Raw genomic sequence first — 20,235 nt, 5'->3', positions numbered from 1 at the left:
TGATAATGCAGAAGATAAGATACAGAGTGGGGATCACCGGGAATCACATGGAATTATTTCTTGCTCTGTTAATTTGGATTTTCTTCTCAAAATCTCAAACTGTGCCCATGGTTGTCTTCATCCTGTTTTTTTTTTTCTGTAGGAAGAAAAGAGACAGAAGGAGAGATAAAAGGGGTTCTGGTACTTTTGGGGGCCGTGTCTCCCTCTTCTTCCCTAACCCAGTAGGCTGTCAGAGACGGGTGGAGCATGGAGTGATTGATGGGACTTTGGGCAGGCTCCTTTACCCGTGACTGTACACCTGCCTTAGCTCATGTACAGACTCCTTCACACAACACTCTAGACATTGTTCACTAGACCAGTGTAGACACACTGACAGCTTGATGGAATCAAACACATACACACAATTCACGCACTCCCCAAACACAGCAAGTAGTCCCTCACCCAATCTTGTTCTATTGAAGGCTTCATTCTGATATTAACCAATCCATTCATACCACTTTTTCTCACTGTGCAGGATGTGTGTTCTCTTCAGGCTCTGTGCCAGTGTTTGCTGTAAAACAACACAAAGCAGCTAAAACTCTGTTAAAAAGCTGCCCTGCTACTCTTCTCTGGCTCTTATCCGCTGCTCCACTGCACCATTTCCCGCGGTGAGCATTTTGAGCTCATGGCCTCGCATCTAGCCAGCAGTATTAGGTTTTGTGGGGGAGGGCGATGTGTGGGCGAGGTTTTGCTTGTGTGTTTGTGCAAACCGAGCTCTACAAGTCCCAAAATCGGTGTGACATTTGACACATTTTTACATGACTGAAAGAGACATGAGCATCCTTTTTTCCTCTTCACTCCAGGGTGCTGTCACTGCAGGGAGTGACAAGTGCATTTTGGGCAAATTATGTCAGCTGATATCTGCCAGGATGTGTCGCACACAATGGGCAAAGTTTTAAGGTACGTATCCTGGTCACTAACAAGCACAGCATGCCATCAGAGGCACCACACATTTTTGTAATGCCGATCCTCTGCTGAAAATGGCATTTAGGTATCGACCAAACAAAGCACATAGATGCTGCAGGTTTAATAACATGGATTACATTGATTTATGCAAACACCCTGAAGAGCTAAATATGCTCGGTTCAACAGATCACACGCAACATGCATGATAAAAATGGCTCTCTGCATATATGGATTAATAGAAGACTAATTGAAATGCATGTGTGGAACATATCTTCCCTGCAGAGGTTTCACAAAGACTAAGCTGACAGTTATGTGCTGGGGGGGGGCAGTTGTTTCCCATGTGCTGTAATTTCTAGATTAACAGCACTGGAATAGCCTTGAACAACAGCACACACGCAGCAACTATTTAGAGCAAGAAAAAAAAATATTAAATGAATGTACAGGGATTTGTTTTAAAGCCAATGCAAAACTTTTTACACTGGTATGAGTTTTTTTAGCAAGGCAGAGTTCACACACACACACACACACACACACACACACACACACACACACACACACACACACACACACACACACACACACACACACACACACACACACACACACACACAGTTTTGAGATTGTGGAGAAGTGGTCTGCATTCCAACATAAAACAGATTGGAGTGGAGGCCAAGGAGAGTCTGTGGTGTGGAGCCCACGCCTCAGCTGCGTGTTGACTCATGAAGCAGACCCTGGCTGTGCCGTTTGCACCAATTTGCTCTCAACCTCGCTGAGACAAATAACTGCCACAGAGCTGTAACACACTCTGCCTCCAGTCCCCTGGCAGCTTGCCAGCACACTCACTGCTGCTTCTGCTGGGGTTAGCTGTCCTGTTTTTTTTCCTCCTCCTGCTCTCGCTCTCTCCTTCTCTGCTCTTTCTTTTTCTCTACTTCACTCACTTTTTCATTCTCTTCAACTCAGTCTCATTTTATGTTTGTAGCTCCCGGTTGCCAAGCAGAAACAGGAGGTTAAAAAGAGTCCATATGGTACCCAAAAATAAGAAAGATGGAAGAAGAGGGAAAGACGAGAGCAAGTCCATGCAACTCAAAAACAGAGAGCTGATGCACTGTATTGTGACTCTTGTAATAAGTTAATGAAAGGCAAACACCATGACAAATAAATAATAACTGTGGAACCAGGTAGTGAAAGAAGCTGTTTCAATGGTGTTGTTTCCATTTCAGTGGTTAGCAGTGGAGAAATAAAAGGAGTAAAGAGGAGAGATGGGTGAGGGGAAGGGGAGAAAGTAATGTGAGTTAGAGCAAATTCAGATGTTATGTGTCATGAGGAGGGGTTTAGTTTGAGGTGGGGGCTGTGCAGAAGGGGACAACATGAGGACCCCAAGTCTTTGAGAGCCAACAGATGTAGTACAAGGGGGTTTCCTGCAAGAGGGAGGCGGGTACTCAGATCAGTGGGTGGTGGCCATGCTGCCTTTAGACTGCTGCATGCCAGCCAACTGTCCTCCGCTCTGCAGATGACCCCAAATCTGTCAGGATGAACCCTGCCTCGTTCAACACATCCGAAACCCCGACCTTCCCCCCAGTAACCAGAGAGTCGGCAAAGCCAGCTGGCTGCACATGGTGACAGAGATTTCTCAAAAGCATCAAGATCAATGAGATTCTCAGATAAACTTGGCTGACTAGAGTTATATGCAATGGGCCAAATTCAAGTAAACACCCCTTCGCTTCTGTTGTTAGTGGCTGTAAAAAGTAAACTCTGCCTCTGGAGAGAGGAGTCTGTGTGTGGATAGAAGGCCTACAGCCAACCCTGTGCGGTCAGCACTGTGCAAGCAGCCAGGCCACTAGACAGCAGGCCCTGAGGTTATCGCCTGCTCAAGTGGAGCAGTGTGCCGTCCATTACCTCACTTTACTATCTCTGCATCCAGAATAAGGGAAACAAGCTATTCATAGAGCCTCTCAGGGCCTCCTGCACAGCGCTGGGTAAAGGCATTAGTTTACAGTATACTGCACACATACTGTACTGTGTATCAGTAATTGCTAAATAAAAATGAGCATACTTTCTATTACTTTTAAATTATCTTACAGATTTTTGGTTTTTTAAGTGTTTGGCGAAAGCAGGAATAGCTTTATAAGATGCACAGCTTATGTAAACATAATCACAATGTTTCAAATACCTTTTAGTAACAATGAAGGACAAATTTCAGTGTGGCCTTACTCTTAGTCCTTTATTTTCTGTGGTCGTGGAGCACAAAGGAAGTTCATTATTTGATGTCGACATCTCTAATACAAAGACAACAATCACATAATAGGAAAAGAATCCTATCTTAAGCTTGTTTGAATACACAAGGCAAACAGGATTCAGGGTAAATGCATTAGCCCAGGCTTTGGGTTAAGAGGCTGAGATAGAGAGATTGTGGGCTGTACTGTACATGTGGTTAATGATAAACCAAACAAACTGGGTTAGCTCTCCTAGACTGGCAAAACAGGACTTGTTGAAACTTGGATTATGTTAACAATCGCTGGTGAGTAAGGGAAACTGTAAAAGCCAGGCTCTTGGAATAACATCTCCAAAAAGTTGTGTTTTTAGCTTTTAAAGTAAAAACGTTAGAAGGGGGAGGGCTAGGCAAAGTAAACACAATTAAACCACCATTTCCTTCTTTGGAGTTTATTGGAAATTAAAGCCTGGTTTTTCCCGTCCGAGTCTGGGTAAAATGTCCCGTCTACAATGTTCAACTCTTAACAGTTAAGCTACGACAAGCATCTTTAACGACAACAAAGAATCCCAAATGGTCTGAAACTTTCTAATACACCCTCATGAGCCAGATTTATGGCTTGTAGTTTCTTCACTGTGGAGTTTAAATGAAGCCTTGTAAAGACAACTCAGTGTTTCTGAACTTTTTTCTTTTTCTACGGCCATTTTCGCTTCGGCAGGGTTCCATCCCGGTTGCTCCGACAACATAATTATATGTAGTTAAGCATGATCTGCAGAAAGGGGAGTGAGAGACACCAACTAAGCGAGAAGGAGAGAGAGGGCTGGGGCACAGTGGCTTGTCATTATGGGTCTGTTTGAACCTTATACAGAATAAGCAGCCCAAACTTGAGACTGAGCCAACGGTACTCTGTACTCTGGTCCTCGCGGCTCCTGCCAAGTGTCATGTTTTTCTACTTGAAAAACCCACCTCTGAAATAAACACTCTATATTATCGACTTCTGGGGGAAATGTGTTTAGCATTCTGACCTGTGGAAACATTTGAGTTCTTTTGTATTTCTCTACTTATCATATTTCATGTTAATATTCTGCCTGTAAGGTAGTTTGGATTATTGCATTTAAATTGTGCAGATGTTTAATTTTTAAGTTGACAAGCTTGGCTGGCATTAGATATTGCAAGACATATGAGGACAGGACACTATCTGGACCACCACTCTGCACTGCATCTCCTCTCTGATCACCTGAAGGGAGACTTCCACTCTAAAATAAACAGAGCTCATGGATTACACCATAAAAACCCAGTGTTTTATCAAGAAGCCTGTTAAGGTATCTGATGCTTCTAACTTAACATTTCACTTTGCGGACATTGAAGATGAATATAACGAAAACAGCCTTAAGAGCAGAGCAGTTTGTCCCATCTGTACCCTCCAGAGATCCTACTCATACAGCTTAAATGCACAGCAAGCAGTCCTACTCTATCGGACTGACACCTCATACCCAAGACCCTAACCCTCAAAAAGCCGAGAGCCCATGCCCAGCCCCACAACCCCCCATACTCCACATTCACTCACACACGTACACATTCAAACAAACACGTACACATTCAAACACACAATTCTTTCTTCCCCATCTTGATTAGATTACAGTGAGCGGGTTGGCGACAGCCTCTGGGCATGCTAGAGGAGCGGTTGATATCTGAGCTCTCCTCTTCAGCCTTCACTCTCCGCCAGTCAAGAGAGTAAAGAGATAATATATCTGAAGAGCTGACCTCACCCAACGAAAGCAGCATTTTAAAGAATCATGGGAACAAATTTGTCAACACTGGTCACCACTCACAAAAAGACTAAATGGTTTAGAAAGATTATTTTCTCATCCTACATTGGATACCCACTGACTGCCAAATATACTCCCATCTAATATGTGTCCAAGCCTGCTTGTTGACCCCCAAGATGCTTGAATCCATTTTACATCAAAGCTAGCCTGTTGTTGCACGAGTGTGGCAGACAATAAAGGGAATCTCTGATACTTTAATGAAATGGATGGGGAAGATCTTCATTAAAAGACGACTCAACACAGATGCAATGATTGCATTCCTTTAGATATAAAACCTCATACCTATCTCTCTGGCAAAAAACAGAAGCAGGGCTAAAACAGAAAGAGCTTTGTTCCCATTGTATCTCCTGACCACCTACCATGGGCCCTTTAGAGAAGCACTCACCCTGGAATGATCAGGCCACTTCTCCCCCAAGACTCCGCAGGCCTACGGAGATCGCTGGGCCAAACACATCCTGCCCATCTCCTGAGAGATTATCCAACTCAATGAACACATTGAGCACAGAAACACTGAAGGAAACTGGAGCCTGCTATTCAGCTGCATCTAAACCCAAACTCTTCCATTCACACCCACACTGGAGGCGAAGAAGAAATAGGAAGACATGCTGCACTTACTGGCTACTTCCAGCGAGGCGTTGTGGCTTACTGCCTCTCCCAGGTAGTTGCGGGCCACGCAGACATAGGAACCTTCGTCCGGCTTGCTCCGTCGTCCATGGACAATGCGTAGAAAGAAGAGGGAGCCACTGGGCAGCAGCATGCGCTGAGAACGGGGATTGTCCCTGTCCGTTTCCACCCGCTCTCCATCCTTGTACCACTCCACTGTCGGGGTTGGCCGCCCCTCCGCTTTACAGTTGAGAGTGGCGGGCTCCCCTTTGGAGACAATCAGGTCAGAGGGGTGCTCCACAATCCGGGGTGGGGTGTCCTCTTGGCGCAGACGGGATCCTTAGAAGAAATGACAAAAATGAAAGTTTACATTTGCGAGGATTTATACACTTGAATGGATTTTAAAGCCCTTATTTAACTGTTATATTGAAATATGAAAGAAGAAAACATAAGGCCGACAGGCCTGATGGAGTGAACTCAATGGGACAGTTTTAAAGGCAACTATACCTTCCTCCGGAAATATGTAATTAGCATAGCAGGCTTCCCTGAAATACCTAGCAGAAATTGTTTTACCATACAGGGTTAGTAATCCATTCAATTCTCAAGAGTTCTAACTATATTTATGTTCATGTTCTAATTATTGACTGTAAGGTGAGAATGTCAGCCTATTGTGCTTTTTGATCAGCTCAACGATCACCTTGACAATATTGACGTTCAACAAGTATGCGTCTTTAAACCTCCACAATATATATTGATATATGTAGGTCACATTTACCTACAGATATCATTTCAAAGTAGTGGAACATATTCTTTGAGGTACAATGACAGGTACTGCTGATGCAGGTAAGACCAAATAAACTACCAATCTGTGAGCAAAGTCTCCCTTTAATTACAGTAACAGCTCCTTTAGTAATGCTTAGCACTGCTCCAGCTATGTGACTGTCATGTCTTAGATCAAAGAGCAACAAAGAAAAAGAAGGCAACAGTAAACAAGAATATGACACACCTTTAAGGTAAAAGGAAATTAAAAGATAAAAGATAAGATATAGATGCAGCGCATATCTTAGGGACAAAGAAGGAGCAGGAATAGAGATTACACTATTGAAGAAAGACTGAGCCGCCAACAGCAGTGCCAACAGCAGTGCCAAGGGGGTTAACACCCCAGTGCTATCTCAGGCCATTACTTTTGCTCTCCGACCAGTCAGCTGTAGCTATCAAACCTGCTTTACATGCAAATTAGCTTCCTGTTGTCAATTCCTGAAGGGTGGGACTTGATGGCTGCGAATGCATTGTGTGCACACAATAGTGTGTGTGTGTGTGTGTGTGTGTGTGTGTGTGTGTGTGTGTGTGTGTGTGTGTGTGTGTGTGTGTGTGTGTGAGAGAGAGAGTTTTTTCCCCACTCGCCATATCTCCCAGCATAGGCCTTTGGAGCCTATTCAGGACCAATTAAAAAGAGTCTGGTCTAATTGGAGGCACAGGCCGCCAATTAATTTACCCACCATCCGGTGAACTTGCCACACTGCCTCATTTATGTGCCCTCTGTCCATCCCCCTTTACCCTACAAATCTGGTGCTGAGAAGGCACTCTTCTTGTGGTCGCCATATATTTTAAGTAAAGTCAGCATAATCAGTGACAGCGCTGTGGAAAGATTAATCACTTCAACGCAAATGCGTAGTGTGGTCAATGAAATATAATTAATCCAGTATCCCAATGAAGGACATCATGATTATGAGTCTTTCCAAGTAATTTCTAAACTTACGTTTATAACAGGGCAGACTTTCTTTTATAAAAATATATATAGATTTTTATTTTATTTACTGTGGGCATGCATCTTCGACACCTGTTGCTTTTAAATGAACACTGCATTTTCCCATGAGACTTGGTGTTAGCTTCTTCTTTGGGACAGAGTTCCTTGTCTATGTCCTGCACGTGTTTTCTGAAGGCCCTGACACACCAGCCCGATAATCGGCCGTCAGACAGTCTGGCGAGGTGGGTGACTCGAGTCTGTTCGGTGTGTTCCGTGCCGTCAGTCGGAGGGGCCGTCGGCCTTCGTTTTGGCCGCCCTGACTTTCTGGGTCGGAGGGCGGGCAGTCGGACTCAATGACCAATCTGACTGGTGGAGCGCTAACACGGTAATGGCGAGCGGGATGAGTGACGGAGCCTCTCGAAATCTGACGAAAATCTTTTAAACTGACCTTTGTCGATCTGAGATGAAGACAGATTCAGCAACTGTCTGGCCTATTTCTCCCTTAAAATGTTTTCAGAAACACATTTCGGTGAACTATTTTCGTAGTTTTAGCGCCGCCTGCTGTTATGGAGACGTACTATGTCTCGCGCAGAACGTACGCTCAAGTCGGCGTCGCTTCGGTGTGTTCTGAAGCACTTTTTGGACCTCTGGGAGCCGACTGATCAGTCCGACTGGCTTTTCTGCCGATGGTCGGCCGTCAGGTTGGTGTGTTGGAGCCTTAAAACTATTGGTCACAAACTGCAGTGGTTGTGTATTGCTGCAATGTGCTGCAATGATAGTGGAAAAAATATCACAAAAAGCCAGTACGCCACTCTTAATAAGCCATAATAAGGGAGGCCACTGGTTATTTATTCATATAAGCATTTATTTTCAGATAGCCTTTAGTTGAAAATAATGAAATGATACAGTGCAATGGACAGAACACTGTATTCAAAATGTGCAAGTAACATATACTATATTTAGAGCAATTAGACTAACACCAATCAGCTCATGATTCATTATTTAGTGGCAAAACAACAAATAAGACATCTCTCACAGAAATCCCTGTAATTCAGCATGTCATTCTATAGACACTCCGTGCGTATGAAAAACTGTAGAGATTAAAGCATTTCTGAGAGACCGAAAGGAACAGATGGAGAATTAGAGACAGTGGCATATCAAGCCTTTAGCAAGAATGAATTAGTCTGCTATCTGACGCTGAATAAAGTTAATTAAAAAAATACATGTCTGTGCTTCCTGGCTATTGGAGCTAGCTGAAGAACTACTGAGATTATTAACCTCCATTTGTAACCTGCTCCCGTCACAAGCTTTTGAACCTACAGACCATATGCTAATGAGGCGCACCCTTTGGTCGGACAGCAAACTGGAGCAAAGAGCTGAGCTAACACACCTCGCTATGCTAGCATATGCAGGCCCATTACCATCATCACAGCGACTGCACCACTACTACCACTCTTCACCAGACAAGGCAGGCTAATATGTTTTATTAAAGAGCTCTGCGCTATCTGCTCTGCCTGTTCCATTCCTGATTTAGATAGCTCCTCTCTAATTTGAAAGGGTCTGAAGTTTGGAGTTTTATGGGAGGACCATTAACTATTTAGATGTGGCCCGCTGTGAGGGAGCTGCGCAGCAGGCAGTGCTGTGTTTGATCAGCGGCTGTTTACTGTAGATGATTAACCCGATCTGCATGATTAAGATGCAGACTGAGAATCCAATACAGTAAGTTACAGTATCCTGTTACAGGGAAGTTGGTAAGAATAAGCAATACATATTCAGTAATTCATATTTAACTCTAATAAGTGTTTTGTGTGTAATTCCTAAGCATGTGTGGGTGTGTGTTTTGAGCAGTGAGTGGGTGCGAGAATGTATCAGTTACAGAATGCTATTATGCTTTCCATGTTCCTGACTGAATTCATTGTGTGCATGTGTGTGCACGTGTGTACATGTGTGAGCATGTGTGTGTGTGTTGTACTGATCCCCACAGACACTTTGAATGACCCCAGTTACTTCAGCTCCATTACCCCTCAGCAGGGGAAAAAGACACAGGCGGTGTAAAGGATTATTCTGTCATGGCACAAACACTCCCACGTCCTCCTCTACAGGTGCATAATTTTAGAAGATGGCCAAAAAGCTAACTTTACTCCGGCTCTACAGCACACTCCTAGGACCAAATCTGAGCCAGAAACAAGAGAGGAGCAGAGTGCACAATTCACTGCTGAACCACGCTGCTCAGCGTCTCGTTCTCGCTTCGCTTCGAGTCGTCTAACCCTCCCTTTATTTCAAAGCGCTGCCCTTCCTTCTCCTCTGCCGCTTTCAACCGCCCCCTCTCCTACTTTCTATCCCCCTCTCCCCCCCCCCCCTTCTTCGCTTGCAGACAGAAAATGTGAGATGAGCTAATGCAATACACAGCCTCACCAAAGGGAAGCTGGGACTTCTACTGCAAGGATCTGATCGATTGGTGCCTGAGGCAAGATTCTGCTTCTCCCTTAACCCTCGCACTTGATGCTGGAGCGCTTGGTGTTTCTTTTCTCTCATTTATTCACACACACACACACACACACACACACACACACACACACACACACACACACACACACACACACACACACACACACACACACACACACACACACACACACAAACAAAACTATGCTTGAGGGAGCCAGTGCTTGCTGTGGAGGTAATTAAAAAAAACTACAATTCTTTGTAACTTTGCGCTCAATGCTAAAAACAATCCCAGTAATGAACAAGAAACCATGGGAGCCCATCAGCAACAATAGGCACACTGAAGTGAACAGACCCATCCGTGTAGCCCCCACAAGGGTCCAGACCCAGAGACTGACCCATGAGTACCCACACAGTATCTGTATGCATCCTAGGACTTATGAAGACCTCCAGGGTATTTGCCCACACTGAAATCCAGTTTCCCCAATCCAATCATTGATAGACAGGGCATGATCACGGGATTTGTGATTGTTCTCAAGAAGCCAAGGTCACTGGGCTGTCCAGTAGATTACTAGGCATACATTGTATATTAACATTATGGCTAACACCTCATATCGATTCATCTGTGTCTTGGGGCTAAACTGGATTTTCACCCTGCAACAGGAGTGGATGAACTGTGAATCTATATTCCACGAGATAAGCCTGCTTCCTCAATCTGACAACGAAATAATATGCATAAGAGATAGACTGCTACTGATCATACAAATAGAGCATAACAGAATGAACAGGGGCAGTCATTGTGGTAAACTCAATCAGATTTGTCAATATAACAGCAGTGGTGGAAGAAGTATACAGAAGTAAAATGATTAATACCACACTGTAGAAAATACTCCGTTACAAGTAAAAGTCCTGCATTAAAATGTTACTTAAGCAAAAGTATGCATCATCAGGAAAATTTAGCTACTTAAAGTATTAAAAGTAAAAGTATTCATTGAGACTGGAAAATATCGAAACAGTTCTGTCAATCAAAGTGTTTAATTGCTTATTCATTTCAGCTCGACTTATAGACATGTATATTGTTGGGTAGTTTGATTTATAATTAAAAAAAATCTTAATCTGTAAAGTAACTAAAGCTGGCAGATGAATGTAGTGGAGTCAAAAGTACAATATTTCTCTCTGAAATGTAGCAGAGTAGAAGAAGAAAGTGGCATGAAAGGAGAAGACTCAAGTAAAGTACCTCAAATTTGTACTTAAGTACAGTACTTGAGGAAATGTTCTTAGTTACATTCCACCACTGTACAACAGCATGAGATCATACTAAATATCAACAATAATGTTTTTGTATTCATTTAAATGACCCGGAAAAATAATTATAGAGTTTTAGAATTTTTTTTTACAGACGGCAAAAAAACCAATACACTGTTGGACATAGCAGCCACAGCCACTCCACAGGCAACAACGCTGAACTGATGCATGAGAAGTGCAAGGAGAGGAAGAGGGAGTGAGGCAGCGCCTGGATGATCCAGGCGACAGAGATGTAATTATAATGATAATGTATGTTATCGGAGTTCGCGAAAAATGCAGCGCAGTGAGAATACAGCCACTTTATACAGGAGAAAAGAATATAACACAGTCACTGCACATTCAACCCGTGCTGGACCTGTTCATATGTTGTTAGCAAAGACACCAGACCACTGTGTAGCCCATACACTTCACTGATGAACCAGAGAATGATACAGAGTTGTATTAGGCTTCATGATCAAAGAAAGTTGATGTCTTACGTCTCCATTTCTGTCCATGCGTACGCTCATTTTATTGTGTTTTCGTTTTGTTTTTATAATATTATCTCCCGCTTAACTTTCTATTTTTGTTCAATGATGCACTGTACAGCACCTTGTAACCCTGGCTTTGAAAGGCACTTAAATAAAGTTTACTTACTATGACTTACTTTTCTCTCTTTCATCCATATGTGCACTCTGTCGCTGCAAGTCTACATTGCAAGGAATAGAATAATGGACTACATATATGATAATAAATGGATAAAAATCTTAGTAATACTTACTACATACAGTACCCATTTAAGTGAATGAGTAAGCGTGTCCAAACCTTTGACTGGTACTGTGTATAGCCTATATCTCAGTAAGAAAGGGGGAAACATTATTTAAGTTTAGATTGTTTTATTAACTTGTGGTTTTTATAATGGCTGATTTGACTACTACTTCCCATACTATTGACACTATAGCTGCAATATTGATTTTGTATGATTACACAATGCCACAGTTAGTAATGGAAGAATTTTAATGAGAACATTTACGGTCATATTAAATAGCCAAGATGTCAAATACAACAAAATGCAATAAAATCTTGTTTGCGGTGCAGCAAAGCGTACATGTCTCGGAGGCAGTAATCAATCGAACTACTCAGACTGAAAGCATAAAAGGCGACCCTAAAACTACAACTTAGACTCTGAGCAGCCTCAGGATAAGAAACAGCTAGACAGGGTCAGCTCAGTCAGAGCCAGGGTCACTCCTTAAACACAGCGGGTTTGCCCTTTGCAATTAAAAGCTCATGTAACCCCACAGGCGACCTCATGTGTACTGCATTTTTATTACTAATCACTCTCAGCATAAATACGGAGAGAAGCAGAAAGGCAGGGCCCAAAAAACAGACAAAAACAATCACCAAGCTGAAGTAATAAGTTCAGGTCCAGTGATTTCCCTCGCTTAAAAAGCAAATGTGCCTCCGTCTCTCACAGCTCTTTTCCATGACTGCTCTCTTGGCAGAGCATGAGGAGGAGGAAAGGAGCCAGGCACCTGCCCTTTACCCCACAGAACCCACAGGGGAGAGGGACAGGGAAGCAATTTAGATCTGTTGTCACTGTCGTCCCCTGAGGTAGGGAGACGGGATAATGGGTCTACTTCCTTGAATGATAAACCAAACTTCACAATGCTGTGTCATTCAGTCCTGTTCTCACTATAGTACAAACGATCCCAGCCTAGGATGACATGTGAGCAATGAGCAATCATGTGAGCAATTAGCAATATTTTTGTTCAAGTTTTATTTCATCCATAAACATCAAGGTCACAGAATCCCATAAAGACAAATGCTATAATTGGGAGGTGTCATCACACCCCATATCAGATGTCCAGCTGAGCAATGGCAGAGATATTGAATATGAGTCTATGATAAGGAAGGCCAAGCACAGTAGGGCACTCCCTATCTACGGTCCCATTAATCTATGATTAGAGGACTTAAGAGGGATTTATGGCAGAGATAAGAGCAGAGGGCGTGTCCCTCGGGGCAGCCAGGCAGAGACTGGAGCCACGCCTGCTCGGGACGGTGCCTGGCAATAAATGACTGAAAGCAAAAGAAAAGGCACCCTTTTCTGTTGAATTAGAGAAGATAACGGAGAGAGAGGGCAGAGATAAGAGGGAGAAACAGAGGGAGAGACGGAAGCGAAGCGAAAAGGCAAGGTACCGCACTCCTGCTGATCAGATGACATTAACAGGAAAGGGAAACCGAATCTCTCTCGTTTCAACATCAGGATCCCACCCTGGAATGCCCTGCATGAATGACTTTGCCAGTTGCATCAGATCACTCCTGTTTTTAATGTTACACAAGGCTATCACTTACACTCCTAAGAGGCAGGATTAGAGCCCCGTGTGTGAGTGTGTATGGGGACCCAGAGGTGGGGTGATGGAGGGGGATGATGGATATCTTTATGGCCTCTTTCTTTCCTCATCTCTTTGTCTCAGTTTACCAAACAGAACGGGGTACGGTTTCCTCGCTGATGCTACAGCAGCACTTGAGAACGAAGAAGATATCGGTTTCCAAAAAAAAAAAAAAAAAATAGTACTAGCGTCCAAATGTGTGCTTTTTTAATCAAAGCAAACCCAAAACACACTACCTGAGAGTGTACACACAACACTGCATGCCAACGCTACATTATTTGATTGTTTAGCTGTATTTGCTTTTATAGAAACAAAGTCCACATGCTCACAGATGATTACAATGCTTCTTTTGATATTTGAGTAAAAGGTGGCTGGTAATCCAAGCATGACACAAAGCTCCTCTGTTATTATTAAGGCCAAGACATTGAACAAGGTTAAAGTAAAAGTCCACATACTGTTGACACTCTGTAAGGCTCCCAACACAATTAATTTCATTTCAAACAATAGGAAGGTGTGATACACAGGAAAGTAGATCAATGATTTGTAAACCACAAAACATGTTCCAGTTGGGGTGCCCCGGTAGCTCACTGGGTAGGGTGCGTGCGTACCATTAGGGTTCAGTCGTAACCGCACCCTCTCTCTACACTTTCCTGTCTATTTCTGCCTAAATAAAAAAGCATTAAATGCCGAAAACTATTTAAGAAAAAACTACAGTTTTTAACAGTTCTGTAAATGGACTAATAAAATATTAAGATCGGTCGGCAGCACATTATTATCACTGATGATGCCTTTGATCGTCCAGGTTACCAACATATGCTCTCTGGGGCTGTGGTATAATCACTGTTGCTCATCAGGATGGGATCCGAATACAATGGTCCCCTAGGCCTAAAAGCACAAAAGCCCCAAATCTGGCTATGTCAGCTGGGAAACACATCCCTGACTCTCCCCTGGCGGGCCAGGCCAGGAGTGAGACAGCCCCAGCAGAGTGCTCCTTTGCTCTGGGGCCCCCATCTGGATCTACGACAATAGGAGCAGTATTTCCACTTCTGCTCCAGGCATTCCCCAAAACGGGCCTGACACATTTGAAAGACACCAGGCACGATCGCAAGTATGATAAAGCAGCGCTGATGCTCATGAAACACCTCTTAAGTCAACCAAAGACGACAAAGCCATCTGTGTGTCGTCGGTCAGCTTGTGGGCAAGTTATGAATGGAAACTTCATATAGAATCATGGTTTATTCATTAACAATAGAAACAAAGCATAGGAATTTCACATAAATTGTCAGAAACATAGGGCATAAGTGTGAAAGGACACGACAAGGGGAAGATATACTATACAATAATGAATTTTCAAAAGAAACCCAGGGGACACAATTGTGGATGAGTTGTAGCTCGTCCTGATGCCAAGCAGCCCCAGCGAGTGTCATTAGACACAAAAATAAAAACTGTCAAAGTCTGCAGAAGGCCATGAGGGTAGAATTCATTCCTGCAGGACAAACGCATCTCCTATGCTTTATTATATCCATTCACTGAGACAAGCAGGAAATCTGTAGTGGGAAAGACTGGAATGCTTGTTAGGAAGCTGCCTGTCAAATTGGCTCCGGAGACCATGCAGGCAGATGAGCTGAACAGAGCAGGGCAGATGCAAGCAAAGAGTCGGTCTGTCTGGATGTGTGTCTCGTATCGTTCTATCCATCCATCCATCCATCTATTCACAGTGTACATGTCTGTGTGTGACTTTGAGCAGCCTCCTCGAGTTGACCCTGCATATTCACAGAGACGACCTAAGGAGAAAACCCGGCCCGTACTTCTCATGAAAGAACCCCCGACACCGGTGTCAGGGATGTCGTTCCTTCAGCAGAGCTGAGATCCTGGGAGAAGAGCCGTAATTAGTACGTGCCAGCCTTAGACCCTCTATTAGGAAGCTTGTGTATGCGCCAGAGTCAAGGTTTGGCGCATGGGGGGGGGGGATTACGGAAAAGAAGCACAAGGGAGTGTGAGTGGCCAATTACTTCTTGTTTTTGTTTTCCAGCATTGCCTGTTTTTAATGAGGTTTGACCAGTGCGTTCTCAGTGATACATCAAAGCACCCTGCAACAGCAGGACAGGAGAAGCGGGGGTAATTGAATATGCTGGTACATTTATTTCCCAACAGGGGACAGCAGGAGTCTCACTGCTGACTTGTTCTTTCATCAACTGCTAGCCTTAAAATTCTCACGGGATTAATAAATTGTATTTCAGCAAAACAATTTGTTTAGTGCTTTGAAAAACAATTATTTCGTTTAAAGCATGGATTATAAACATACGTTTAACAGCAGCCCGGTCTCATGGAAGTTTGTGTAAATGTGACGTTATTTGAATCTATTGATACGTGTTCACGGAGACGTTTTTGTCGGTTTTTACGTGGTGGACAACACGAAAATGTAAAGTAATGTATTTCAATGGGAAGCCTATTTTGTGGCCACAGCACGAAATGGTAGGGAGTGATATAAAAAGCCGAAAATCCGCGTAGGGAGGTTGGTCGGGGTGGTGGATGGGTCAAACAACACAGGACTTTCACCCGGGCGAGCGGGGATCGCGTCCCGCGTGCGGCGCTTTGTTTCCCGGGGATGGCGTCCCTGCGTGTGGCGTTTTGTCCCGCGTGTTACTGTGGCGCGTCTCCCCGGCGTTTAAGGCGCCCTTTCCCCGGCGTTTAAGGCGCCCTTTCCCCGGCGTTTAAGGCGCCCTTTCCCCGTAAGTTCTTTCCTAAACCCAACCTCCGCCATCCCGTTATTGTGGGGCGTCCCCAGCGGGCCGTCTCGCGGGCGCCTCCCGGCTTATGGAGCGACCTCTTCCCCGAGAAAATAACGTGACATTTACACGTAAAAAACGAGAAAAACGTCTCCGTGAACACGTATCAATAGACATTTACACGAACTGCCGTGAGACCGGGTTGTTAACAGTCACACTATATTATGCAATTATTGCAGGGGAATGGAAGCATCAGGGTGAATGTATACAAACCAGTGTGCTTAACTGATTTTAACATCTGCTGTCTGCTCAGTTCTGTGTCCATAACAATACGATAATAATCCTCTGTGTCACTCTCTGGACTGGCTGAAGTAATTGCGTTCCTGTGAGCGGCCATGACGGGGGCTGGGGCTACATCTACACTACTATGTTTTCATTTTTTAAGCGGGGTTTTGAAACAAAAACGACCTCCGCCCACACACGGGTTTTAGCTCCAGTAGCAGAGCTAATCTCCGTCCAGATTAACGCAAGTGACAACGCATATCACATGACCACTGGCATACACTGGGCATGCGCAGGTGGTAACAGGAAGCAGATTGTCTGACGTTACTCTGCAGATGAAAATCATGAACGTATAAATCGAAATTAGAGAAAAGACTTTTGAGAAAGAACAGCAGCAGCGAAAAGTAAGAGCAGGGATGTATTTGCTCGGACCGACGACGAGGTGGAATTGTTACTGATTATGTAAGCCTACCTAACAGATAAGTATCGCAATGTTTTCCGTGGCAATACTGTATCCATACACAGACGCTAGGTATCGATCTATTATTATACATGTGAGATGAACAAACAGACAAATTTATCTTTTTAGATAAAGCAGATGTTGACAAAGTTTCCTTTTGGAGACACGTTTGAAATTGGGAATTTCAATATATCGCAGAATATTGCAGTATTCATCAATACTGATGCCTCTGGTGATTCCCAACCCTAGCGTAAACGTATAGCAAAAGATATTCGTTTTTAACCATATTGTGGTAGTGTAGATGTAGCCTGGGATAGAGGGCTAGAAGTAGAGGGAAGGCAGGGGAGGGGCTGGCGAGCATCGAGGAGGAAGAAGGACCAGCACACTCAGCTGGCACAGCCCGGCCACAGGGACTATGGCATTTGGGCTCGCTGCCAAGAAAAAGAACAGCTCTGAAGAGAAGCCAAAGTGAATCAGGGCAGGCACGGCCAAAAAGCACCTAATGCTTTTTAAATGTTATTTAGTTGATGGCAGCGGCTGATACAGGTCTACTGTTGGACCAGTGTTGTATTACAGTCCCTGAGAGCAGAGCCAATGACCTTATGTAGGCTATTCTAAATGTTCGCCCAAACACATTCTAAAGCAAATCTCAGACAGCTGGGTGTTGAAAGGGAATTCCAGTTACAGCATTCAGACGAGGCTACAACGGTAAAGCAGAGTGCAGAAACTTGGCACATATCCTTCTGGTGCCCTTTAGGTTAAAGGGTAAGCACAGCGCACATAACATTGGGCCGCCAATGTGTGAAAGCTTGTGCATGTGCATGCATATATGTGACAGTGGTTCATGCACTGTAGCTGTGGATACAAGGTATTATTAAAATGAAACGTGGCTCCCAGAGGCATAGCGAAGGTTAAGACTCAGTGGAGCCAGGTTCTCATGTGGCCAGATCCCAGAGACACCAGCATGGGCCTGTTGAGTGGGGCATGGCCCGAGTCCAGCCAAATGGAACACAAATCGCCCCAAACTGTTCGAAAACCTGGCCTGGAAAAATAAGAGTGGGATGTAAGGCATGCCATGTGATGCACAGTAAATATTTGGTCAAAATTAATGAAGGGGCAAAGTCTGCCAAGAAGCCTTTTTCTTTTGACATCCACAGAGGGGAGACTGTGCCCAGTCTGGCATTAAAATTAAATTTCCTTCTGCAGACAACTGCTCACTGGCCTGTGTGCTTTGCAGCACCCACTTACCACGTCCTCTCCTCAAAACACATACCAACTGTCCAGGTACACAGTGTATCTAACCAAATGCTGTTTTCTTTTCATGCTACAACAAAAAAAAGACTTTGTCATAAATGTACCCTACTTCCTTAATCCAGACGTCTGAAAACTATTTCTAAGAAAACCTGTTCTCTGGAGGGGACAATCACATCTGCGCTAGACAGCTGTGATGACAAATGCAAGAGAAGAAATATCCCTTTCACCAACAGCCTTTCAAACTGTTTTGTAAGTGGAAATAACCACCCAGAGGATATCTCTTCCTCTTTCACGGACACTGAGTTTTTAATGATTTCCTCAACCTCCCCCTTTAAAAAGTGATCAACATTGAAAGCCAATAAAGAGACAGATTTCAGCTTAAACGTTATATATAGTTTTAAATCCATAATGTTTGCTTCATCAGTGTCTCCACAATAGAACATGAGTGCAAAGTCCATGTATGCTTTTGATGTCTGAATAAAATACCCACATTTCTATCGCACAAAATTAAAGAGCAAATGCAAAGAAAAGAGCTCAGCTCAATCAAAGTCAATGGGGTCAAGAAAACACTTTGAATAATTTTGGCTTTGGCTACCCAGAGAGAGGAAACCAAATACACTTCAAGATGTCAAAAGGATGAAAGCATTGAGCAGAGGTGGGGACAGAAGTGAATAGTCTGCTCTGATTAAAGGACATAATGTGTCGGGATAAACACCGGCTGTCAGGACTGAACGTCAGAAAGAATCACAACAGTCAAGTAGGACAGCATATTATCACAAAGTGCCTTCAGACATTTTGCAACAATGTCTCAAGTCAAAAAAAGGTGAGATTACCGATGCCAAGTGCATGTAGGGAAATAGAGGTTAGGCTCTGAACCTTAAGTGCGCTTCTTTTACAGTTTTAACTATGAAGCTTCCGATTAAGACTTGGTGACAAAAAAAAAAACGCAGCAAAACGCAAACGCAATCTTGTGCTTAAAGCCTGAAGAACCTGTCTCTCAGCCGGTGTATCAACTGTTTTTCAATTAGAGCTTTCATTGTAGAGGCGAGGAGAGCGGACGTGGGAGGAAGAGAGAGCGACTGCGTTACAGGGAGCATTGTACAGTGGAAGGAGACTGAAACAGTGACAGGAAGGACTGATAACCAGTTCGGCAAGTTTTGTTTTTTTTCCACAATAGAAAAGTATAGTTTAAAAGCTTTTTGAAAAGGTGAAAATCCTGGGGTCTCATTTATAAACGTGGCGTACGCATAAAACGGGGCTGAAAACGTGCGTACGCCACTTCCCACGCAAAGGTTGTGATTTATAAAAAACAAACTTGACGGGAGAATGTGCGGTCCTCCACGCAAACTCTAAACCAATGCGTACGCACATTTGGGAGACAAAATAGGAATTGGCGACGCAGGTGGTGAGGTGGTGAAGTCAGACTGCAGAGAGTAAATGGGAATAAGATTACTCGTAATATTTTCTAGTATCGATGCCTCACGCATATTCTTTCACTCCGTATCATCCACGTTACCATGAAGATGAAATCCAGCAGTGTTATTTGCGCTTTTACTGAGTGATAACTGTTCCATAAACCCCTTCAACTCAAATCTTAAATAAAAATGTGTTCTTAATATTTAATCGGCTCTGTCTCGACGTCACATTGTCCGCTACGGAGCGCAGGAGGAGGAGATGGCCCGACTGCACGGAATACAGGATAGCATCAAAAACCCTAGCATTAGATAACTTCAGAACACAGTGTAAATAACTAAATGTATGTCTTCAAAACTGTGCATATATCATCAAATGTCAAAGTCTGAAAATACAGCCGTTAGCTCTCGCGCAATCGTTACCCTTAATGTCCTCGTTATCGGTCCGAACTTTAATACTGTTTGTGACAAAACGTGCATGAAGAAAAGTGTGTTATCCTATTACTTTCTTTCGTCTTCAAATTGTATCTCGGGGTGGGGGATACCACTAGTTGATGCTGTGATGGCAAGGCGTTAACAATCACAAATTGTTGTAAACATATATAAATACTGCGGTGACCCCACGCATGATGGCACTGCTGGCCCTGCA

At 43.7% G+C, this 20,235-nt stretch overlaps 1 protein-coding gene across 6 annotated transcripts in view; it reads right to left on the bottom strand.

Moving 5' to 3' along the window:
• The window catches only part of robo1 (roundabout, axon guidance receptor, homolog 1 (Drosophila)), a 369,807-nt gene that overhangs the window by 113,353 nt on the left and 236,219 nt on the right, over positions 1–20,235 (bottom strand). For all 6 annotated transcript variants that reach the window (XM_039826488.1, XM_039826470.1, XM_039826460.1 and 3 more), the window contains one exon: positions 5,599–5,925. In XM_039826488.1, the coding sequence (XP_039682422.1) occupies positions 5,599–5,925 (327 nt within the window). The remainder of the gene's footprint in view (positions 1–5,598; positions 5,926–20,235) is intronic.

Source organism: Perca fluviatilis, chromosome 2 (assembly GCF_010015445.1).
Source record: "Perca fluviatilis chromosome 2, GENO_Pfluv_1.0, whole genome shotgun sequence".
Lineage (NCBI taxonomy): Eukaryota > Metazoa > Chordata > Actinopteri > Perciformes > Percidae > Perca > Perca fluviatilis.
Note: the sequence above shows the minus strand (reverse complement) of the source record. Positions and strands in the feature narration are given on the sequence as shown.